Consider the following 26115-nt stretch of genomic DNA (forward strand, 5'->3'; position numbering starts at 1 on the left):
CTGCCATCTAAAAAAACTTCCACATTTATGTGTGAAGAGTGCCACGCTGAGCTCCATAATAAGAGTGACCAAAGTCAAGTCTCTGCTCTCTAGGAATTAATACAATCACAATTCAGACAAACCCACCTGTGATGACAAACTGGATGAACATCATTGCCGCCTCCACACTCCCACGGTCTCTACTCCACTACCAATCACATTTACTCTACAGTTAGTTCTTCATGGGTCTCTTCATCTGCTTAATCAGATGCACTTGATGTCATGGACCACTGTCACGGTCCCCAGCACGGGCATAACACTGACTGTGAAGTATGGTTCCTCCACTGGTTGGCCATATGGCCACTCTTACCTTCAAATTCCTCCAGGGCAGTTAGTCTTGTCTTATTTATCAGTGCCTAGCACAGAGCCAGTATGTAATAAACATTTGAAATGAACCAGTACAGTATAGATGCTTAGTAAATAATTTCGTGGCTGGATAGACAAATGAATCCACTCTGCACAACAGGAAGATCAGGGGAGATAAAAAAGCACTTGTGGGACATATACTACCTTCTATGTATAAAGCATTGCCCCTTCCCCAGCCCTAGTATTGCATTTCTTTTTTTACATGTAAGAAAACTGAGGCTTACAAGATGCAGTAACTTACCCAACAGGCACAATGACAATAAGGTCTGAACCAGTCTGTACGATATCAAGTGCATGCATAAAGGAAAAATTCTTTTGTTTTTAAATTTAAAATTTTTTCAATTATTAGCAGTGTTTTTTGTGTCCTCCATAACCATCACTATAAAAGAGTGTAGGAAAGACAACTGTGGTACTAGAACAAGGAAAAGGGAGTTGAACATCAGCTCTGCCGCATCCTAGTGGGGCATTCTTGAGCAAATCACTTTCTCTTTCTGAGCTTCAGGGTCCTCACTGGTAAAATGGAGATAACACTCCTGGCATCGCAGCTTTGTTATGATCAATTAAAAGAGGAAAGTACCAACATACATGTGGAAGATCAAAATTTCAAGAGTTCATGTTTTCCCATCTGTAACCTACATGTCACTGATGTCAATCACCTCCCCAATCGCAAAACAATGGAACCTTAAAACCAAGAGGAATCCAAAAGATCATCCAAGTTAAGTTCCTCATTCTAAATAAGCAGAAGCTTGGGGCACCTGGGTGGCTCAGTTGAGTGTCTGACTCTTGATTTCAGCTCAGGTCGGGATCTCAGTTTGTGACACCGAGCCTCACGTGGGGCCCCGCGCTGACAGCGCAGAACCTGCTTGGAATACCCTCTCTCCCTCTCTCTCTGCCCTCTCTCTCAGAATAAATAAACATTAAAAAAATTAAAATAAATAAATAAATAGGTAGAAACTGAGGCTCAGAGATGGGAGGTGACTTATCCCAGACCCCATGGCACTACCAAAGCTAAAGCTCACATTTTCTTTTTCTTTTTTTATTTCTTTTTTAACGTTTATTTATTTTTGAGAGTCAGAGAGCGACAGAGCACGAGATGGGGAGGAGCAGAGAGAGGGAGTCACAGAATCTGAAGCAGGCTCCAGGCTCTGAGCTGTCAGCACAGAACCCTATGTGAAGCTCGAACTCACGAACTGAAAAACTGACATTTTCTGATTCTACACCTGTGTTCTTTCTACCATGTTGTTTTCTAGTCCCGGAAATCAAGTTTCCATTTTGTGATATGAATGCCAGCAAGAATGAAAATTAAAATCTCTGAGAATAAGAACACTTAGATTCTATGCCCAGCTGAGTGACCCTAAGCTGTCATTTGATGTCTCTTACCTAGTTCTCTTCAAGACAGTAACATCAGGGCCTAGTACTTTGAGGGACAAGGAAATCGCTCTACTGCAAATTACAGAGTAGGGTGCCCTAGATGCGGAGGCTCAGTGTAAAACCCCACCATGCCTAGCCTCACCACAACCAACAAGGATTATCTCCTAGGCTTTCTTCCTTGGGACCCTCAGTGCTTGATATACAGTCCAACCAGATTTCGTCTGCTAATCTGGTATTTCTTTAGCTAGGAAGAAGATAGTGCTACACCAGTAATCTTGTTACAACATAAATATGTCCGTGTTTTACCTTTCAGCCCTCTAACAAGGGCTAACAATTCTAACAAGAATTACAATCAATATATTTTCTTAAATGACACCTGACATCTGCCTCATCTAAAATTACTCTCTCATTTATTTTCTCCTCTTAACAGCCTGGGGAGCTGGGTTGGGCATCTGGAGTACACAGCCCATCTCAGAGAAGAGGTGACCAATCTCCAGGGCAATTCTTCAGCCAGAGTTCCAAAGCTGGCTGTGAAGTGGGAACAAAGAGGAGGCTTCTGGCTCCCAGCCCACTCTCATCTGAGACCCCTGCCTCAGATGACCCAAATACAAACCAAACAAGCAGGGTATGCTGCACACCCCTCCCCCACAAAAAGAACGCGTAGTAACTCCAAGGATGTGGTAATAAGCTGTGATCTGCAGTCACCAGGCCCAAACCAGCTCACAAAGGTAACACCTGCTTCATCCTCAGCCCTCTTTCGGTGCATCCTAATTCAGGGATGGAATCATCTTCCATTCAGTTCCATTGGATCAAGGCATCGCCCTTGAAACCCTTTTCTCCCCTATTCCCTGACATGTAATCCATCGTCAAGTCTTAGCACTTTTACTTACTAACATCTCTGGAATTCAAACACCCCTTCTACATCACCAATAAGTAAACCCAAGTTACCATCTCTCCTAACGGGACCACTGCGAAAAGTTTCTTGATTGTCTCTCTGGCCTCAAAACCCCTTCTCAGGTTGTACTCCCTTCAGCACAGCCCAGTGATCTTTTCAAAACATAAATCTGATTACCTTATCTCCTCATTTAAATTTGTCAAAGGCTTTCCAATATTCTTAGGTTAAAGAGGACACGTCCCCCAGCCATACATGGTCTGGCCCCTGCAGCTTTACCTTGTACCATACTCTGCCTCACCCTGAGTCCCCAGTCACACAGCCTTCTTTCAGTTCCTCAAAACAGCGAAGCTACCCCCTTGCCTCAGATCCTCTATTTGTCCTTTCTCCTCCCCCTTCACCAACTTAGCTCTTACTCATCCTTCAACTCTCAGATCAAAAGTCACCTTCACAGGGATGCCATCCCTGAGCCCTTAGACTAGGTCAGATGCCCTTATGATAATGCTCTGAAGGCCCCAACTACCTTTCTTGGAACTTAGTAATTATTAGCTGTGGGTATACGATGATGGCAATTTTGCATTCAGTCGGGTGATTATTTACATAACATCTACCTTCCTGCCAAGAGAGTAAGTTCCAAGGTCAGAAACCAGGTGCGTTTTTGCTCACCATGTATCCAGATTTTACTTCACATAGTAGGACCTCACTAAACACGGAGCAAATGAATGGCAATGTGGGAAAATAAAGGAAACTAGTAAGTCTCTCAGCACTGTCCGTGTACCAGGCACTTTGCTATTTATGCATTTCCCATTTTCATTAAATCCTTGTGACAACATTTAAAGACATCATTAACTTCATTTATACATATGAAAACAGGCTCAAAGAGGCAAAAATGACTTGCCTAATATCACACAGCAAGTAAATGGCAAAGTTGGATTTCTAATCCAGGTCTGCAAAATTCTACTTTCCTTTGAAAACCCTCTAAAGCCAATGGTCAATCCTACCTCTACCAGGAATTTCTGGAAGATTGTTCCACAACCAGAGGAAGCCACTACAGACTGGAAGAAACAGGGCCTAGACAGAAAGCTCAGAATGGAATCAACTAGTTTTAAGAACTCAGTCTCCAAAATTTAACTTCACAGTGGAATGCTGAAAACACGGTCTTTCACTGTAAGATTCCTATTTAATTCGTTTTGAATGCCACCCAGACAGATATCCCAACATCTCTCCTTGGGATTTCCTGTATAATGTCAAGCAAAAGGAAGAGAAGTGCATTAATACAATGGTAAGGGGAAAATAATCTGACTAAGAGATGTTTTTAAATTAATCAATTCGGTCCTTCTATTAGTAGAAAGAGGTAGTATAAAGAGGTAGTGAAGAGCTATTATCTTCCTTTAGAAATAGAACAGACTAATAAAAACTGGTCCATGAAAAAGAAGACTAACAGAATGCAGTCACAGAGATAAGAGGCCAAAAGAATAACCACGAAAATGATGTTGGGACTTAGTCTCCTTTATTAAAAAGGTATGTAAGATGAAGCCAATCAATGGAAGAGCTAAGTAGCCCCTAACTCAAAACACCCTGCCATCTGAAATTTGTCTCTCAATGGGTGCAAACAAGTGAACCCCAGGAGCACTTTCACTGAAAGGGTGGGGGCTGGTCAACTTGAGGGGTGGAAAAGAAAGAAAGAAACTCAAAGCCAGAAGGCTCTTAGGCTCAAGGCCACACCTCAGCTCAGGCAGCAATAAACAAAAACTGCTGTCTAGAAACATAACTGGCAATAAAGTCCAGATTATAATTTTTTGGAAAGAGACCCTGAACCAATAAAGTAACTCCACATATTAGAGGGGACCATTTCCATTATAATAGCAAATATTCCAAGTTCAGATGTTCCTCTAAAGGCAATTTTTTTTAAACATAACTTCAATTCGCTGACCTTTTCTGAGTTTGCCACATTTCTCAGGGACTTCATGCTTTTCTGCAAAGTTTTAAGTGACTTTCTTTGAAGAGAGCTATTTAATGCCAATGATTGTAGAAAACATTTGTTCATAATTATCCAGACATAGACTGGAACAATGCTGAAACAAGAGCAGCATGCAAAAATGTATTTAAGGACTATCATCCCAAAATGCTGCTAAAAGCTATTAACCAGTATGTGTTAATTGCCACAGCATTCATATTAATTTTCACTTCAGGCTCGACATTGTGGAATATTTCCCCTGATACATTTTAAACAAAGTTTAATTTAAGGAACTGCTTCTATCAACACTTATGAAAATTAACAGCCAAGCAATTAGCACTCATGAATTATCCCTTCCCCCATGCTCTCTGCAGCTTCAGTTAAAACAGTTTCTAACAGAGAAATGGTTACTTTCTAATACGTTAACACAATCAAAGTCACAGTCGTCTAAATGAACAAGAACTGGTTCTGCTTTCTCAAGCACTTGTTAAGGCAAACGTTCTCCTTATAGTTAAAGTAGAATTTTGCTAAGGCAAATAAACATTTAACATTTTAGTAAACTGCCAAGCAATTACTAATCTAGAACTACCTCCTATCATGCTTTAAAAAAAAAGTCGCTACTCTCCCCCACACAAAAAAAAAAGGAAGTAATTACTTGTCTTAATCTTTCTATTTAAAGTTAAAGGCCAAAACCTCAAAACTTCACTGGACTCCCTGGACTTCACACAGCCCACCTTCACCCAGTCTGCTGCACATCTTGTTTAACGATATTTCTAAACTCGTTTAAAAGCTATTTCTAAACTCCTGGTTTTAAGAACACATTTCCTCTCAATCCTGTCAATAATCTAATGAAGTACACAGAAAAGACAGCATCACTGGCCCTCATCCTTTACACAGAGAAAGGAGCAAAAGTGGGGTATTTGTTGAGTCCTTCTGTTATGCACTACATGTCTTGGTAAACAGACCTTATCTCAATTGATCCTCATAAGGAAGACACATTATCATCATCTCAACCCACAGAGGAGGACTGGAGCTTCATGAGGTTAAGAAACTAGCCTGAGGTCGCATCATAAGTGGTGGAGTCAGGATTCAACTTAGGTCTTACTACAAAATAGGTCTACTTACTAAGTAAATTATACTGCTTCTCTTGTGCTCGGTGCTCTATCCTAGTATTATCTTATGTGATGGTCACATCAGCCTGGTGAGGAAGGAACTCTCATTTCTTTTATCAGCAAAGAAACTGAGGTTTGGAGAGATGGAAAACCTGAGCAAGAGGTCACAACTAATAATCGGCACCATTTCTTAATAGTAACTATAATGACAGGAAACGAGTACCTTAAATTCTAATGGTCTAATGATGATAATATTTGCAAACTCAGTTTAATCAAAATAGTGATGACATACTAGCAAAAGTTTCTCAAGTAAGCGATTCGGCATGGAACGGAAAGGGTTAGATACCTGCAAAAACACGGCCTCATTTGAAACAGACAGAAACACAGGGCAGAAATCCACATATTTAGGGATACTTAAATCAGTGCTGAGTGCTTACTGTGTTATCAGTAGAGCTCACTCCTTCATCACCTCAAAACAACTCCTTGCCACACCCAACATATCCCACATACAGTGAAATCAGCACTGGGACAAGAAGTTTTCTGACTGTCTCAATCTCTAGAACAGAGATTTTGTGTTGTTAATTAGGCTACCTGAAGTCTTGTTTTCAACAAGCCCAAAAAATTCAGGCAGATGGCTGAGCCTGGTTTTGCCTGGTCTGACTAAGCATTCCCTCAAACCACTTACACTCTATCTTGGGCTTTTTACAAACGATCAGTAAACAGATCATAATTGATCAATAATTGATCAATAATTGATCATAATGATCAAACTGATGAATAATCAGTGAATCTAAAACAGGCCACAGACAGCAATTTACCAAAGAGATAATATAAACATAATTAACCTGAGCCAAAAAATTGTCAAAATTACAACAAAGCACATGCCTAAGTACAGCCTTTCCCTCTCAACTGTATGTCTCCAAGAAATTATCAATCAACCACAATTTTTAGAAATGAAATTATTAAACTGCTACAAGAACCAAAAATTATTTGAAAGTATTCACATCAATTTAGCACAAAAGCTAAGAGATGCTTACCCTCAGAATCACTAAAACCAACAACAATCCAGTTCGCACAAACCGTTAAAGACACTAGACATGCCAGCTTAACTGCAATGTAATTGTAAAGTCATACCAAAAACAAAATCTTTTTCAAATCTGACGCTAGTTTAATCTTAAGGAGGATTTCACAGCAGTTAGTCTCTTGAGGAAATACATAATTAAGTAGTTTTTTAGCATATTTAATTAGACCCCAAACTCTTCCCTGTCCCCTTCTCTCCCCAATTATGTACCATTTGCCCAAGAGACCTAAGCAACTCAGTTAATTATGTAAATAAGGCAAGCGTTATTCCCAAGAAAAGCATTGTGAATATTTGTACGCGAAAAAACTGTACATATTTTAGTGGCTTTAACAAACCTTTGTGGGGGAAAAAAATAAGGGACTCCCAAAGTACATGAAAAATCCTTATATTTGAGGCAAAAAGCATGGAGTTCAATGACAAGATGGTGAATCATTAAAACAGGACACTCATTTCACTGGTTAAATATGAGCTGAATAAAAATAAAATAATTTTAAGTTACAACAGTAACAAAAATTTAGTGCTGAACGTCAAATGATTTATGGGAAGAATCAATCTGGAAATTATTAAAGTCGACTCTCACAGAAAAGGCTTTATTATCAAGGGGTTGACATGATCTTAACTCTAGAGGCAGCCATGGTGCTGTTATAACTACTACAATCCCATTATTATGCAATCACAAAATGCTAATTTGATCATTTTGAGGTGTTATTTGAATAGTCATTTTAATTTCTAGGTTACAAAAAGGCTTGACTCAAGTATAATTCTCTATTAATCATTGAGATGTCATTGAATATCATATTGATGCATTTCACAAAGATAAAGAAAGACTAATTTAATATGTACAGTACAATATCCTTCAAATATTAGCCACTTTCATTACGTATCTGCCAAATGCATCAATATTAAATAATAGATGAGAACAAGGGTTTAATTGTATTTTAGCAATTGTAATATGTAGGATAACAATAAAATAGCATAGCATCATAAAATAGACTTATCGATATATAAATCTTTCTTAATCAAAGTGTAACGGTGACTGCCCCATGTACACATCCTTTGCTGACTACAAATAGATCTGGTATGACAAAAGCATCCAGAGTCTTAAATGTAAACACATCTAGCAAAAGTAATTCCTTTGTGACTGAGGAAATGGCTTCTTCACAGTTTTTAAAAAATTTCTCCTGGCACTTTAAAAGTTACATATATACCAAGAACACTTCACAACTTTCTGTCAAATCCAAAGCTAAGTAATTTATAATAAAATCTAATGTATAATGAGAGTTCTAGGACATAATATTTTAAGACATCTATGCTATTTTGTTGGCATCAAAGCATTATTACATAGTAATTATTCCGGCAATTATGCCCTCAAACAATGAGATGGGATCAGGCAATGGAAGCAAATAAATTCCAGCCCTATAACCTAAATCCAACAATAACTTCTCACGTATCTAAACGAATCAATGGTTGTTTTAAAAAAAAATCCCCTACAGTCCAATTCTCTGTTTTCCAGAGGCTGACATTCCTGTCCCCTAGAGGGATCCATCCTCCTCTTTGCTACAGTCCACAGGAAGAAACAGGAGCGGTGGCAGGGGCAGGCTAAAGAGAAGCTTTACATCAATACAATCTCTAATTTACTCAAGGTACTTTCAGAGGTTTTTTGGAGGCAACTCCTGAGCATATTAGTATCTTTATGTAACTTACGCATTTTATTTCTAGTTCTTGCTTTCCTTTCCCACCAACATCAATAACCTCACTTGCCCATGGCCATATATGCTTACTTAAAACTATGGAAACATGCTGAACCGGTTGAGAAAGGGTTTTGAAGTGAAAACATCTTGCTCAAAGATACAACTGACCACACCAGCACCTAACCAGAAATTGAATATGAAAAATGCAAACATAAGCAAAGAGCTGTATGTTTATTAATTGCGATGGTGTTAAAATAAGACAAATTGTACACAACCCCCAACAAGCGATCACTCAGCACCCCCCACCACTACCAGACAGCAAATATAACGGCAATAAATATAAAAATCAACTGCTACTGTCGCCTGAAAGAAGCCCAGCTCAGCTTAGCGCAGAAACACAGAATGGCAGGGAATGTGGGGGGCGGTGGGGGGGGGGGGGGTTGCTGCACATGGAACTATGCTCCGCCTACAACAGTGGCCATTTTTCTAAAAGGAAAATAGACATGCTTTAATTTTACAACTACAAATTGTTAGAATAAACAGAAAAAACTCACCCTGCATAGTGAGTGTCAAACAAGATTCCCTACAATGAAATACAGACATGCAAACAATGGCCTAGAATTCTGAAATGAAGCTCGAAGCTCAACAATTTCTGCAGTTATAATGAAGAGTCAGACCAAAACAATGCAAACTGCCTCCCAGAACCACTTTCAAAGCTTTCCCAGCACAATCAGGCCTTGACAAATCACAACCCAACTAACCCAAATCCTCAAGTATACTCCTGGAAGATAAAACAGGGGAAAAAACACGCATACAAATATCTCAAGACTACTTTTGTTTTAATCCCTCATCAAACATATTGCTGTGGAAACAATATCAAGCCCAAATGCAGACTTTTTCACATCTTCAGTCTTAGAAAATGTGAGGGACATTCTATAATTACTTTGAGTCATTTTTGAAAACCGAAGTTTAATAATAATACCAACAAAACAATTCCACTCAATTGAGGTTTTATTTAAGGGGACAAAGTTTTATTTTTACTTACCTTGCCATCAAATTTGGAATACTCATTAAAGGGGTTATTCAGCTGTAGAGGGCACTGCTCCAGTCGTACAGATAATATTGACTGCTTTCCAGAACTTGGAGGTTTCTCTTTGAGGGACTTTTTTTCAAATAGTGACTTTAACTCCTGGGCTGTGATACAAGAGGAAGATAAAAACATCTTTGTGATTACACACAGAGAGACAGCCTGTCTACCTTCCCTAGCAAGTCTTCCTTGGAATCTTAAGGAGGGAGTGTCTGGGGCATATTCAGGTCTGATGTGTGCAAAAAGCCTCACATATACTTCGATGCTTGCACCCTGAAAAGGCAGAGCCCTGAAATACGATCAGGTCAGGACTGTCAATTTAGAAGGACTAGGGTTTAAGGAGTGGGGCAGAGTCAAACCGACAGAGCAGCCATTCTGTAAGAAGGGCATTCACAGCTAAAGGACCTGAGCTTTGGCCTGGCTTTGCCACTAAGAGATATGTGATAGACAGTTCACTAATGCTTTCTGGGCTCACTGAACTGGATAAGCTTGAAAATCTCTCCTGGTTCTAATACTGTGGGATTTTGGAATTCCAGTTCTTTAGGGTGAAGGTCTACATCTTAATCCTCTCCTATTCTCCAGTGACACCTAGCACAAAATCTAGAAGACAAAGATGAGGAGGAGGAAAAGGAAAAAGAATTTTAAAAAAATGTTTTTTAAACGTTTATTTATTATTGAGAGACAGAGCAAGACAGAACAGGAGCATGGGAGGGGCAGAGAGAGGAGAAGACACAGAATTTGAAGCAGGCTCCAGGCTCCGAGCTGTCAGCACAGAGCCCGATGCAGGGCTCGAACCCACCAACTGTGAGATCATGACCTGAGCTGAAGTCGACGCCCAACCAACTGAGCCACCCAGGTGCCCCAGGAAAAAGAATTTTTATAATAATAGCAGCTAACGTTTATTGAGCAAGCCAATGTACCTCAATTACTCCTCCTAACAAGCCTATGAAGTGGATACTGGCATTATCTTAATTTTGTCAGTGTGGAAACTGAAGCCTAGAACACTTTGATTAGCCTTAGACCAACACAGCTAAGAAATAGCGGAGCTAAGACTTGCACTCAGGCAAGGCTCTTAGCCATTAGACTAATGAACAAAGTTGACCCTCAATAAATTTTATTGCATGAATCAGTGAATAAAATAATGATTGAAGGAATTCAGATTAAATTATTATTAAATCAGAATCTTTAGCTCTTACTCATTAGTGAATCAAGACAAGTTAATTCCATATATTCTCATAGATCATTTAAGTGTCCATATTATCCTGAATATCACTTAAGGTGGTAGATACATAAGTACATGGAGATCTATTATACTCTCCATTTCTGTGAGTATTAGAAAATTTCCATACCTAAATTTAAAAATAAATCGATCTTAGATCTTAAAATCTGCAATGAGGGCCACTCTGGGAGGCTCAATTGGTTAAGTGTCTGACTCATATTTTTTATTTAAAAAAAATGTTTATTTATTTTTGAGAGAGAGAAAGAAAGAGAGGGAGACAGGATCTGAAGCGGGCTCTGTGCTGACAGGAGACAGCTTGATGCAGGTCTCGAACTCATGAACCACAAGATCATGACCTGAACCAAAGTTGGATGCTTAACGGACTGAGCCATCCAGGCACTCTAAGCATCTGACTCTTGATTTTGGCTCAGGTCATGACCTCACAGTCATGAGATCTAGTCCCATGTCAGGTTCCATGCTTGCTTAAGATTCTCTCTCTCCCCCCTCCAAAAACAAAAAACAAAAAAACTGCAATGAATAGGTTCAACCCCATTCCATCCTTGAACATAGCCAAACTGAACTTAGATCAAACAGAACTCTGAAATAGTGTCTTAGAACTTCTAAAACATGTTACTAAGACCATCTTTTCAACAAACCAGTGGAACAAATTTATCAAATAAGGTCCTATAAATTTAAGTGGCAAACCAGAAGAAAAGGATCTAATTCTTTTTTAAAATGTGGCACATATTTAATTTCAGAATCTGAATATATACGTTCAAATAATCAACAGATATTAACTGCGCATTTGAAAAAGTTTTAGACTACTAAAGTGATATTTTAAATATTACAAGTATTATTCTGCACGTAATCTATTAATAATTTTATTGCTACACTTTGGAAAGGAATAACCCTTTATTAAATACCTACTATGGGCCAGGAACAATGCTACGTGTTTTCTCAACTTGTCCTCTCAACAGTCTTAAGAGCTGGGTTACAACTAGCCCCATCAACAAACTGAGTTTAGCAAACGTAAGTAACTTATCAAAGTTACAGAACTATTATCAGTAAGGGTGTGAAGTGATGATAGATTAACTCTTCCATTCTCAGACTAATTCTAATTCACACTTAGAATTCTCTCCTCAACTTCTGACATTTTCCATCTCCCTCCCATCCATCCTTCTGTCCATCCATCCATCCATCCATCCATCCTTCGTCATGGAGACAGAGAAACAACCAAAAGAGAACTTCTGCCTACCTTCCCCTCCTATTACAGCGGGTGAACTGTGTAGGCCCATACCTCAGGCCAGCTCCTCCTTTGCGCACTCAGGGGCTAACTTCTTGCTGACTCAAGGGCATCACTCAAGCAATTTTCTCTGATTTTTGGTTTTTCCTCCTACTGACTGGGTCAATTGCATCAGCACACAAAGATACTGAAATACTGCTCGTTTAAAAAAAAAAAAATCCTTCTTTGATCCTGTACTCCCAGTTACTATACCACTTTTCTGCTCCTCAAAATGCTGTGTTCTTGCTGTCTGGTTCCTCCCCTCGCTTTCCCTCAAACCCACTGCAATCAAGCACTTGGGCTCCCCACACTCCTCAAAAGCAGTTTGCGAGGTCACCAATGACCCCTTATTGCTAAATCTACTGGTCCATTTTGAATCCTCATTTTTCAAGACTTCGTGACAGCATTTGAAACAGTTCATCACTCACTCCTTTTTGAACCAGTTTTTTCACTTGGTTTCCAGGGCTCCATTTGATCTGGTTCTCATCCTATCTTCCAGGTTACTCTTTCCTAGTTTCCTTGCCAATTCCTCATATTCCCCTCAAATCTTTGGCATTCCCCAAGTCATACTATTTGGATCTTTTCTTTTCTGTACCTACATTCATACCCTTGGTGATCTCAGCCAGCCTTCTGTTTTAAATATAATCAACAAGAAGAGAAGCTAAATTGTGGTAATACAAATCAGAACAATAGCTGTCTATGGGGAGTACCCCAACTAGAAAGAGGCACGAGAGAACTTTCTGGGGTACACAAATGCTCTATACTTGATTGGGATGCTAGTTACACAGGTCTATATGCTTGTCACAAGTCACTGAACTGTATACTTAATATCTGTACATTTCAGTATATAGAAGCATACCTCAATAAATAAATAAAAAGGGAAAGCCTAAATAAATATCATCTACATGCTGATAACTCCCAAATGATTATTCCTAGAACTAAACATTCCCTGAAATTACGGACTCACATATTCAGCTTCCTATATGGCACCACCTCCACTTGGATATCCAATAGGTGTTTCAAACTTTATATGTCCATAACAGAACTCTTGATCTTGCCCCAAATCTGCCCCTCCCACAGGCTTCTCCTTCTCAGTTAATGGCAACTCAATCATGTTAGGCCAAAAACATCTCCACTCTTTTCTTTCTCTCATATCTAACATCCTATCCATCAACAGAAATTTCAGAATATATCCAGAACCATCTCCAAAGTTACCAATGCTGGATTATTACCACTACCTTCAAACTGATCTTGTTTCTGCCCTTGCCTCCCCCAGGCCCACTCCTGCCAGTCTCTTCCCAACACAGCGGCCAACAGGAGTCTTTTAAAATGTAAACTATAAACGTCACAGTAAGAAGAAAACAATTATGACCACACAAAATAAAAACATTTTTGTATGGTAAAAAATTAGCAAAGTAAAAAGAAAAATGACAAACTAGAAAAAAATAAAGGTTAATATTCTTAATATATAAAGATTCTAAAAGTAGAGAAGACAGTGACCAACAATTCTACAGAAAAATGGATAAGAAATATGAAATGTCCACAGAAAAGGATATTCAAATGGTTCTTAACAAATGGAAAGATGCTCAACCACGTTAATAATAATATGCTGAGATATACATCTATCAAATTGGCAAAAATCTAAAAGTTTACAGCTGTGAGGAAATAACATTCTGTACCTTATTAGAGGAATGCAAACTAGCAAAACACCTACGGAAGGGAATGTGGCAATATCAAGGGAGATCACATATTTACCCTATGACCCAACCATACCACTTCCAGGATTCTTAGATACACTGGGAAAAATAAACACAACACAACACAATGCATTAGGCTACTCACTGCAGTGTCATTTTCAACACCAAAAATCTGAAAACACTCAAACTTCCTTCAAAAGGAAACCAATTGGCTAAACTATGGCACCTCCGTATCATGGCTTATTATGAAGCTGTAAAATGGAATGAAGCCTATCTCTATATATTCACCAGAGTAATTCCCAAGATGTGTTGCTAAGTGAAAAAAGTATTGCATAAAATGGTGTGTACAAAATGCTATTTATAACCTAAAAAGAGGGGTATATGAATATAAATATGCTTACACATAGATTTAAGGGAACAGAAAAACCAAAACCTTTTTTAAAATGACTATGAATAGAAGAGACAAGAATTGAAGCTAAATCTCCCTGATTTTACCTTGTTTTATGTACTCAACTTTGAAACCATGTACATTTTATATATTTCTTTAAAAAAATTAGAAGTGCAATTTCTAAAAATAAAAGCAAAGGCAAATGAACCCAAGTGTAATATTGAGTTGGCATTTTAACTACAAAGAGGAGTTATTTTAAGTAACTTTATCACACAGCAATTTGTACATTCCCTAATAGAACATATCAAAAGGGCAAAAAAAAAAAAAAAAATTATCTATCTATCTTCAACTGTTTTTAGTAATCATAGTGTTAGTAATGACGATGATATCTCTATTCTGGAACCAGAACTTTCAGCATAAGAAACAGATACATAAACATAAAATCAAAAAAGTTAAGTAAATACTCTATAATCCTAAATTTATACAGAAATTATCAACATTAACTCACAATGTACTTCCTCTTAAAAAATTTATTTTTTTCTGAGCTCTATCCCCTGAAATGCCTACAAGGAAAAAAATAAAATTCAGTGAGCACCTCTAGAGTTCAAGTTCTGGTCTCTCAATGCCATTTATCCCTAAAAAATAATCAAGACTCTAAACAAATGGCTAATTCCAGATATGGAGAAGGAAATACTTAAGAATCAAGCATTTATCCTGTCTTCTGGTAGGGATTATATCTGAGAATAACGAAATAATAGATTAGGAAAAAATGTTCTTTATATGAAGACCAATAAAATTAGAAATCACTATTCTGCAACTACTAATGAAATAATTAATCTAGGTAATGCCCACCAATGACCACTAAAACCATTAGAAGAAAAAGCTGTTGGGATGGATGAATGACACCTAATAATAATAATAATTAATAATGGATGAATGACACCTAACTCTAGCATCAACCTGAACGTCACAAAATAGACAAGAAGACCTTCTATATAACCTGATATGATGCAATATGAAGTACAGATCAGCATGTACAAAATACTCTTAACAGAAATCAAACTTCAATCTGAGCAAGTTTCTAGATCTAACTACCTGTTTATAGGAAAAAGAGAGCCGAGGAACCTATTAAATGAGACCAAAGAGATACAATTAGCAAAATCTAGAATGTAGGAAATTCTACAGGACACGTGACCCAGTTTCTTAAATAAATTACAACGAAAAAAAGTAAAGAAGAATCTACAGATTAAAAAGGAAATCAAACATATCGACCAAATGTATGGACCTCATATCTAGACCTACACGAACAAACTGGCAAAAGAAAAGAAAAATTTGAGACAGTGAGGGAAATGTTTGTTAATATTAAAAAATTCCTGGTAATTTTTTGGAGAGTAGTGGTATTACAATACCAGAAAACTACATTTTCTTATGTGTTAAAAAATACACAAGTATTTAGGTATCAAATTATGATAGTTGGAAATTGCTTGAAAATAATCTGGGGACGCCTAGGTGGCTGAGTCGGTTCAGTGTCTGACTCTTGATTTCAGCTCAGATCATGATCACAGGGTCACGGGATCCACATGTATGCTGTGCTAAGTAAGCGTGGAGCCTGCTTAAGATTCTCTCTCCCCCTCTCCTGCACTCCCGCTTGCGCGCGCTCTCTCTCTCTCAAAAAATAAATAAAAATAATCTGAGAGAGGAGGGGAGGTAAATGTATAAAAGAAGCAAGACTGGCCATATGTTGAAGCTGGGTGAAGGGTGTACAGGGGTTCATTATACCATTCTAGTCTACTCAGACCGCATCACTGTACCCAGAGTAAAAATTGAGTTCTGTACAAGATCCTCCATGATCTGCTCTCTCACTGCTTCTCTGGGCCCACTCTTCCCCCTTTGCCCTCTACTGTAGTCAGTAAGCATCCTTCCTTGCTATTCTTTGAATACATCAGGCACACTTCTGTTGCAGAACCTTTGCACACGCTCTCCCTCATCTTAGGACACCCATTTTCCAATACCTTCCCAACTCATTCCTTCAGAACTCTGCTCAAGCATCACCTTCCGAAGAGGCCTTCCCTGATCATCCCATATAAAATTGCAAAATCCCCTACCTAGCATTCCTTACCTTCCTTGCCAGGCTGTATTTTTCGCTATGCCACTTATCCCATTCTGACAATACTAGGTTTGCTTCCTGCCTATTTCCCCCACAAGATCCATGAGGCAGGGACTCTGTCTTGTTCACTGCTGTATCTTCTAAGTCTACAAGTGCCTAGCTGCCCCTGCATATTGTAGGAGCTTAAGAAATACTTGTTAAATGATTAACTGTGGACCAGAGAAGTAGAAAAAGTAGCTGTGGGGATAGGGAGGCAGAAGAGAGGGAGGAAGGAGCAAATGGGCACAAAGAAGTAGAGATGAGACAGGGGTGGGTAATGAGAGCCTTTCCTCCTGGTTCTAAGCCACTCATAAGACATAGTTGTACCTCCTGAGTTGCTCTACTGCAAGCTGCTTTTCAACATCACTTCTCTTTATCATTTGCAGCTGAAGAGTTCTAACCACTAGAAACAGTTGGAAGTCCCCAACAAACTGGGAACTGAAAAAACAATAGCCTAGGAACGTAATTACCATCAGTCTTATGAGAAAGCACATACTATAGCCTTCAGGAAGATGGTAATGCATATCAGAACTTCTAAGGATTCAGTGAGTGGCTGGATACAAAATGGATACATAAAAACAACAGATTTCTTCACAAGAGCAGTAAGAAAGTTATGGGGAAGAGGATGCTAATTACAAGGGCAATACAAAATGCAAAACATCCGGAAATAACCTTAATAAATGTAAAAGTGCAGGAACACCATGGAGACAAGAAGACAAAACGGTGCATTTATGTACTACTTGTATATACAAAAAAAATACAAAAAAGATAAGACGTATGTTTAGAATATTTAAAATATATATACTTATATAAACAGAATCTAGAATAAATACATCAAAATGTTAACAGAAATTCCTCCAAATATGAGACTATTGGTAGCTTATTTTCGTTTTCATATTTTGCTTCAGATTTCCTATAACAACATTTTCTTTTAATAAAACTTTCCTGAACGTTGGCCATCGCTGACACAGAGGAGGAAAGGAACAAGGGAACAGGGAATCCTCAACACCCAAAGCTCCAGAGCAGCTCCTTTCTGCCAACAGTACTGGAGAGAATAGGAGGCAGCAAGAAGATTATAGTCTTCGGGGTCAGACTGGCCAGGAGAATTCTGGCTTTGACATTTACTATTTGTAAGTAAGTAATGTGAAAAAGTTACTTAGCCTCCGGGGTCCAGTTTTCTCACATATAACACAGAAATAGTAATAGCTAATTTGCTGGATTTGTGTTAAGATGAAGCAAACTTAGCGGCTGGCATATTATATACCAGCGATTCCCAGTAATGGTTACTCATAAGAATCACCCAGGGAGCTTCTGAAAAATATAGACGGACCCCAATCCCTATCTTCTGAATCAGGAATTCCACATATATGGCTAGAAATTTATGCAGAAGCCATTATAACATGCACTTTTAGATGTATTTCTGATTTTTACACAGCCATTGTATCTGCAAACTGTTGTTTTAAGAAATCAGTACTAGAAGTTACATAAAGAAAACTTCAGGAATATTCATAAATAACTGATTTACACTACATTGTTTTTGAGTTACTATTTGACTTTATGTGTAAATGCCTTTGTCTTCCCATTAGACTTCAAACTTCTTGAGCACAGGAGTCGCATATTCCTCCAAGCACCTAGCATAGAGTTAAGATGCACACAGAAGGTATGAAAGAAATGTTTGTTAAATGAGTCAGTGAATAAGGGTAATAATACATTTTATAAAGAATATGCCAACACCATTTTAAAACAATAAAATTAAGGGGCGCCTGGGTGGCTCAGTCAGTTAAGCGGTCGACTTGGGCTCAGGTCATGATCGCACAACTCGTGAGTTCAAGCCCCGCATCAGGCTCTGTGCTGAAGTTCAGGGCCTGGAGCCTGCTTCAAATTCCGTGTCTCCCCCTCTCTCTGCCCCCCACCCCCATCCATGCTCGGTCTCTCTCTCAAAAATAAATAAAACATTAAAAAAAAAATTTTTTTTTAAACAATAAAATTTAAAATACCGAGGCTTGATTTGACACTGTTCCTGACAAAGCCATCTTCCAATAACCATCTTCACATTTATCCATACAATTCTGGCTACAGAAACACTACAAGGATCTTAGTCTAAGGTATTCCATTTATCATGTGGTCTCAGGGCACATAAAGTATATATACAAAGTTCATAAAGAACTTCAGGGTATGGACCAGAAGGCTTCTCAGATCTCTTCCAACTCTTCAATGAAAAGGCTGCATTTCTGCTGTATTAAAGGATGGACTGGATTCAGACAGAATAACCATGGAAGAAAAACATTCCAGGGGAGGTCATCATATTCATAATAATGATTCTTCTAGTAGGGAATAAAATAAAACAAAGATAAGAAAAACAGACGAAAGGATTTTAACAAAATGTAAACAGCAGATAAAGAATGAGGGAATGAATAAATGACTACCTAACCAAAATTTCCAATTAAGATTAAAAAGATCTGGCTGTGGCATTCCTTGACAAAAAAAAAAAAAAAGAGTATGTGCTTGAGAAATGTGTGAAAACAGAGTAGCTGCTCAGTTTGCCAGGTAGCTGTGTAATGGACTGCTGGCTCCACTTTTCTAACACATTTCAGGACACCCAGAGTGCCAACCTGTGGTAATGGTGGAACCCACATGAACAGAGAATTCAAGACCATTCATTCCTCTGTGCATTGACAAAGTTCACTGGCCTGGCCAGAAGCAAGGTCAACATTTCAGAGAGTGGCCAGGTATATTAAGAAGGAACTTTTTCAGCAATAAGATCACAGGGTCAATTACTGAAATCCGTGAGAGACAGAAATAAGAGAGATGGAAAATGAGGGAGAGAGAAGTATACACAAATAATGAATGGTATGGCTCCAAATGAAAGCAAAAAAGAGACTATTTCTCCAGCACATTCTTTTTTTTTTTTTAATATTTATTTGAGACAGAGAATACGTGCATGAGCATGAGTGGGGGACGGGCAGAGAGTAAGGGAGGGAGAGAGAATCCCAAGCAGGCTTCATGCAGTCAGCACAGGGCCCTATGCAGGGCTCAAACCCACGAACCATGGGATCATGACCTGAGTTGAAGTCAGATGCTTAACCAACTGAGCCACTCAGGCGCCCCAATCCAGTACATTCTGTGAAACACTGAACAGAAGTTAAAGTGGATTAGACTTTAAGGAACGAGTGGGAAATGTATCAAAATTTATTAGATGTGTCTGATTAGTAGATGTATCAAAATTTAAGTTGAAGAATTTATTTCTCACATTGCAAAGGGGATTAATGCTGTTATATCTGAGGTACTCTATTCATCCTATTTTTTATTTGTAATTGTTTTAAGATAAGGAAACAAAGAAAGCAAAACAGAGGGTACCTGGAAAAATGAGTTTAGATAAACTGGCTCTATACTCATTAAGAAGAAATTAACAGAAAAAGCATCAAGATACATGGAAAATTTGAAAAAAGTGAACAAGATAAACAATATAAAGGTTTTCAGTTTGATAAATACAACAGAGAGAAGTATTAACTGGATCAACAGAAAAGGCCAGCCTGGAGCGATTTTTTTTTTTAAGTATTAAGAGCAAAACTAAATAGACATTCCATGAGAACTATAGAAGTCACAGAAATGAGACATAAGAAAGAAGTGAATGAGATTTCTGGTTTACACAGCTGTCACTTAGACGCAACTATTAAGAAAATCATGCCGACTGAGCACACCTGGGTTTACAACCACAGCAGGAGACAGCAATAACCACTTTATACAGTGTGGTTTAGCAGAAAGAGGTTGGCCTTTAGCTTCAGACAGTGGTATCTACAAAATACGGCTCCACGGCACTACCGCTTTCTAGCCTTGTAACGTTAGCAAGTTAAAGCTCACTGAGTCTCTGTCTCATCTGTTAACCACAGCAATATCTATATCTTTTAAGATCATTACATTGGAGGTAATGCGTGTAAAGTGCTTAGAATAGCACTAGGTAGGTGCTGATGTTAATACAATAATCATTAATATTGTTAGTTTTATAAATACTATGTAGCAATGGAGTCAGTCAACAAAAATTGAGTGGACATCTATTACATGCCAGGGTGGTTAGTAGGTGCTGGAAGAGAGAAAACAGAGTGCAGACATTACTTTGAAAGAAGAAAAAAAGAAAGTCTAGGACACACGATATAAACGTTAGAAAATATTTCAATAGCTTTTTGTTTTAGGTGTTCTTGCTGAGATTGAAGATTTGAAAATATGTAATATGGCCAGCTTTTTAATACATATACCATATGAACACAGACTACAAATGCTGATAATACCCGCAACATAATGCTTGTTAAGCTAAAGGAAAAGAATCAGCATATATGCAAAAAAGATTATTACTGGGGTCACTAATGAGGCAAGAGAAAGTCAAGGTTGGAACTGCCAGGAGGAAATCTATAACCCAGAGGCCCATCCAAACCATAGGTATTCCTTGACTTTAAGAACAAGGTACTGGCATGAGAGTTTGTACAAAATGTGCCTTGCACACATCTATTCCTGTGACCCAGAATGAAGAGTGACCAAAAACACAAGACCTAAATGAACACACAGCTTCAGAGGGCAAAGGCACCCCAGTGAAAGCATTCAAAGCTCAAAACAAGAGGTATCTGCTCAGAGGATTTAAAAAGATGAATTAAAAATAAAGCTCTCATAAAATAATATAAACTACATATATAAATCTCAAATTAACAATTAAAATTATTTCCATTTACCTGATTGCTTAGAATTTCTTTCTTTCCACTGAATATTTTTGCATTTGATCTGGTTTTGTCTCTCTTTTCGGAGTCGTTCTAATCTTTGAGCTTGAAAAGAAATATTATAACTATAAGTTTGTCAATGAAAGTTTACTATAAACAAAGACATAATTAACTACCTTTATATGAATAAAGATGTTTTATATTGCATATGTAGAGAAAAAGTCATAAAATTTTAAAGGTGGCACCCCTGAAAAGCAAATACCAACAAAAACATGAAAATATTCTTGATTTATAATTGAAATTAGAGGATATAAAACATTAATAGAGATCATAAAGATAGTATTAACATGGAAGAGAATAATAAAATGTGAAAACTTCTGTGATTAATATGACATTTCATTATATAAATCATTAATAACGGTCTTAAAGGAATTTTAATGCACAAATGAACTGAAGTGAATATTACATTACAGGAATAAAATTACTGTTATGAATTACTCTACCCGTTTCAAAAATTAAAGATAAATGAACTCAGACTAGACTATTAAAGTTTTAAATATAAAATCCTTTATCTAAAAATCATGAAAATTATAAAATGTCAAAGCTATATAAATTAGCATAGCTTTTCTTCAGTGGGTTGAAACAGTTTATAGGTAGTAAAATAAATGATTTGTATCTTTGTAACATTAGTCAAATCTTAAAAAGAATAATTTTTCTTATACAAAATTTTAAGATATGTTGAAAGGATTAAAAAGTAAAACCTTTGGTCACTAGGACACCCCACAATTGTAAGTATTAGCATCTAAGTGCTATCTTAAGAAATTCCAACAACAGTAACAAAAGCATCACCTAAAAATCCTACATTTGTGAGATCATATGACCACTGGCTGATCAACCTTCAAAAATCAGTGAATTGATCTCTTAAAGAAATACTGTCCAGCATATATTAACAACTGCTGCATATGGAAACCACAATGGAAAAGAAAGTCATAATTGATGCCATTTCTTGAGATCTGGCTAATCTTCAACTTCCTATCCTGGCACAATGCTAACAAAAAATAAATAAGTAAACTTCTCTTTCAAGGCAGGAAACCATACACACGTGCCTTGGCATTGTGATAGGGAAACTACCACTGATACTAACCTTGCCAGAAATGTGAACTGTGCTGGCAAAAGCATCTGATAATGTCACTGTATCTAACCAAATTCCACTGGAGGAAAATACATTCAATTGCAATTAATAAATGTGAAGGGTACAGCCAAAGTAATATAATCATAAAGCTCTCAATTTAGCAGCATTCTCCTACTGAAATCCATTCAACCTGTCATACAAGATATCATCTCAATAACTCGCAAGGAAGTCAGTTTCGACTAGAGAACTGAGAATGGTTCTCAATTATATTCAAACCTTCACTCAAATCCTATTTTGATAAAAATTCCTTGAGATACTGGGAAATGCTATTAATTATTTTCATCATGAGAGCAAATTATTCTCTGTAGATGTCACAGAATGCTGAATTCTGAACCAAAACCTTAACATGCTTTGCACTGTATATTGTATCTTGCAGTACTCCTTTATGTGAATTTTACATTTGGACTAGGAAAATAAACATGTAAACCTTTTCAATGTTCTACCACATTTCCTGCCATTACGTTTCCTGGGAGTTAGCAGGTCACTGCTACTGATTAGTAGGAGATTATATTTTCTGATGACCTAAATAAAAAAATCACCTCCTAGAATACCCTGTCATATTAGAACTACATTATATGTTCTAAATAATTTATCTAAGTAAAGGTCTTGGTTCATCACATTCCCTTTGAAAGGTTTCCAAAACACATAAGCTGGAAAATGGCCAGTGATAAGCTTTTAAAAGATAATCACTAGATATTTATGTACCAAAGTTTAGCATTTTCAAACCACAAAGATCAAATGGTAGAGATCAACTTAAGAAAATAAAAAGAACATATCAAAAACAGGGGCACCTTTTCTAATCTCACACTCAGTGTAGCAACTCCTATTAACAGCAGCCCGAACAAATATTCAGCTATTTACCTCCAACATCCCTTTGCCTCCCACAATCCTTCCATGGCCAAGAAATGGCTCTGGCAGCAGTACTCTGTGGCTGGTCAGCTTTCTATATTAAAGGTTCTTTATTATGTCAACCTGAAACCTGCCACTAGGTAGTCTACCCACTGGGACTAATGTTGCTCTGTGAAGATACTCAAAGTAAGTCCACTTCCCTTTCTACACGAAGACTTTTGAGAAAGAGAACATCCAACCTGCCTCCCCTAGCCACCTTTTTCCTCTATTCATCTTCTGTCTACTTCCTTCTGATAGCGTCATTCCAGTGCCACTCTCCATTCACAGTCACGAAGATGGAGATGGTGTTTAGACTCGCTCTTACTGTAATACATGCATGTTCCTGTTAACACACAGAAACCTTCCCCATTAAAGCTATTCCAACATTATGCATTATTCTGTAAGATTGTTGACTGATTTAAAGCTCAGAAGACATGACTAAAAGGCAATGTTTACCTGTATTTGAGCGTCTTCTAATACCAAAGTCCCAACTTGAGGTAATATCGACTGACTGGGCATATACATAGCCCTGAGTCTCACCATTGCTTCCCTGAATTTCTGACCCACTGTCTCCAGGCATTGAAGGAGGATGAATCTTCTCTAGGTCAACATCATGATCAATGAGAACCATCTCACACATTCCTGTGTCATCACTGGTCACATGTGACTGTCGAATATGAGCTAGAATGATAGTTGGATTGTCCAAGAAGGCCATCCTTTCTGTGGGCCAATCTCCTTAAAAGGCTATTTTCTCCTCTTCATATTGTTTCACGTGCTCACCTCCCTAGAAACATGATGTACACAGCAATATTTAAGAATAAGGAAGAAAATGACTGAATCATTTTTCAAACAAATCAATGTGGTAAAATGCTACCTTGAAAATCAACATTTATCCCTGCACCTAGGAGCTTACAAGGATTAAGTCTAAGCTGAAAGGAAATCCTTATAAGCACTGGGAGCTACAGCTCTAGTCAATGAGATCTCCATGGTATCAGTGAGAATGGCTTCTTCTCTTGCAAAACAAATAATAGTGATTCCTTAGGCCACTCAAAACACATAATTACTGTTAAAACAATAAATTTGCCTTTCTTTCTCCCTTTATTCCCATGCAGTCTTCTCATTACTTTATAAGGTCAGGGAGAACAAGTTGTATTTTCCTCACATTATGAGCTCGGGTATGAAACTGTATTTCTTTAGTTTACATTTCCCCCTCTTTGTCATAGGGTTGTGAGGTAACTAAAAGAACACAGACAATACTTTGAGTTACTAGGAATTTTGCAAAAATGTACCACCAAAGTAGTTTTGTTCAATAAATACATTTTCCTTTCTTCTGATTTAAGGTAACATTATGCTTTTCAAATAAACTTTATCAGGGATGCCTGGGTGGCTCAGTTGGTTGAGTGTCCAACTTCAGTTCGGATCATGATCTCACAGTTCGGTTTGTGAGTTCGAGCCCTACGTTGGGCCCGCTGCTGTGAGCGCGAAGCCTGCTTTGGATCCTCTGTCCCCCTGTCTGCCCCTCCTCCACTTGTGCTCATTCTCTATCAAAAAAAAAAAAAAAAAATTGAAAAAAATAAAAGTTTACAGAAATAAAATAATAAAAAAATAAACTTTATTAATCGAACTTCTTTGCTACCAAAAATTAATTTAATTTTTTTAGTTTTTTTTCTTTTTTGTAATGGTTTATTTTTGAAAAAGAGAAAAAGAGAGAGCATGAGTAAGGGAGGGGCAGAGAGAGAGGGGGACAGAACAGAGGATCCAAAGCAGGCTCTATGCTGACAGCAGAAAGCCCGATGTGAGGCCTGAACTCAAGAACCATGAGATCATAACCTGAGCAGAAGTCAGACACTTAACTGACTGAGCCACCCAGGTGCCCCCCCTCAATTAATTTCTTATTTTAGAAACCTCACTCTAAGAACTGCTTCCTGAATCCTGTTGAAACTAAAATGATGTTTCTTCTGGGAACAAGATGGTACCTCCTCAATTAAATGCCAATACTCAGCAAAGAAAACATGGTAGTCTCCCCTTATCTGTGGTTTCATTTTCTGCAGTTTGTTACTTGTGGTCAAACTTGGTCCAAAAGCAGATGATCCTCCTTCTGACATACTGTCAGAGATCAGTGATAGTAGCCTAACGCTATATCACAATACCTATGTCATTCAGTGTGCTTCATACCATCACGTAGGCTTTTTCTTTGTTTTTGAGGGGGGGGGGGGGAGGGAATTCCAGACAAGCTCCATGCTGTCAGCACGGAGCCTGGCACAGGGCTCAATCCCACAAACCCTGGGATCATGACCTGCGCCGAAATAAGAGTCGGACGCTTAACCAACTAAGCCACCCAGGCGCCCCACATCACATAGGCATTTTATCATCTGACATCACAGGAAGGTTGAGTATAGTACAATAAGGTATTCTGAGAGACAGACCACATTCACGTAACTTTTATTACAGTTTATTGTTATAATTGATCTGTTTTATTATTGTTGCTAGTCTCTTACCATGTCTAATTTGAAAATTAAATTTTATCATAGGTATGTACGGGTAGGAGAAAAAATAGAATTTATAGGGTTTGGTACTATCCATGGTTTTCAGCATCCACTGCGGGTCTTGGAACATACCCCCTGAGAATAAGGGGAGAGTACTGTAGTACAGAACACTGGTTAGGATGAGGACGCACAGGCAGGACTGGGTTCAAATCTTAACCCTGTCACTTGCTAGCTATGTGATCCTGGTCAAAATAAACTTAACCTCTGAGCCTGTTTTCTTTTTTCATTTATAAAATGGGGATCCCAAGGATAAGAGGATATATAAGAGATAATGCAGGTAAAGTGCTCAAAAGAACACCTGACACATAATTAAATAGTAGCTATTAATAATAATAATGATTATGGTAAAAATAATCACTACTAACTTCAGCTTTCAATTCTTGTTAAAAATAATCCTAAAATATATCAACATCTCATCCTTCTTTAGTAAGTTCACAGCACGTAAAATAAATGTG

The 26115-nt window shown here is 37.9% G+C and overlaps 1 protein-coding gene across 9 annotated transcripts in view; it reads right to left on the reverse strand.

Annotated features, from left to right (window-relative positions):
• MAPKAP1 (MAPK associated protein 1) overlaps positions 1-26115 on the reverse strand; it is a 272555-nt gene that overhangs the window by 189530 nt on the left and 56910 nt on the right. For 8 of the 9 annotated variants that reach the window (XM_042964083.1, XM_042964082.1, XM_042964086.1 and 5 more), the window contains 3 exons: positions 23571-23898; positions 21050-21139; positions 9555-9703 (listed from right to left, as the gene is read on the reverse strand). In XM_042964083.1, the coding sequence (XP_042820017.1) occupies positions 9555-9703; positions 21050-21139; positions 23571-23829 (498 nt within the window). In that variant the 5' untranslated portion in view covers positions 23830-23898. The remainder of the gene's footprint in view (positions 1-9554; positions 9704-21049; positions 21140-23570; positions 23899-26115) is intronic. The other variant, XM_042964087.1, reaches the window with a different exon arrangement.

This window comes from Panthera tigris, chromosome D4 (assembly GCF_018350195.1).
Source record: "Panthera tigris isolate Pti1 chromosome D4, P.tigris_Pti1_mat1.1, whole genome shotgun sequence".
Lineage (NCBI taxonomy): Eukaryota > Metazoa > Chordata > Mammalia > Carnivora > Felidae > Panthera > Panthera tigris.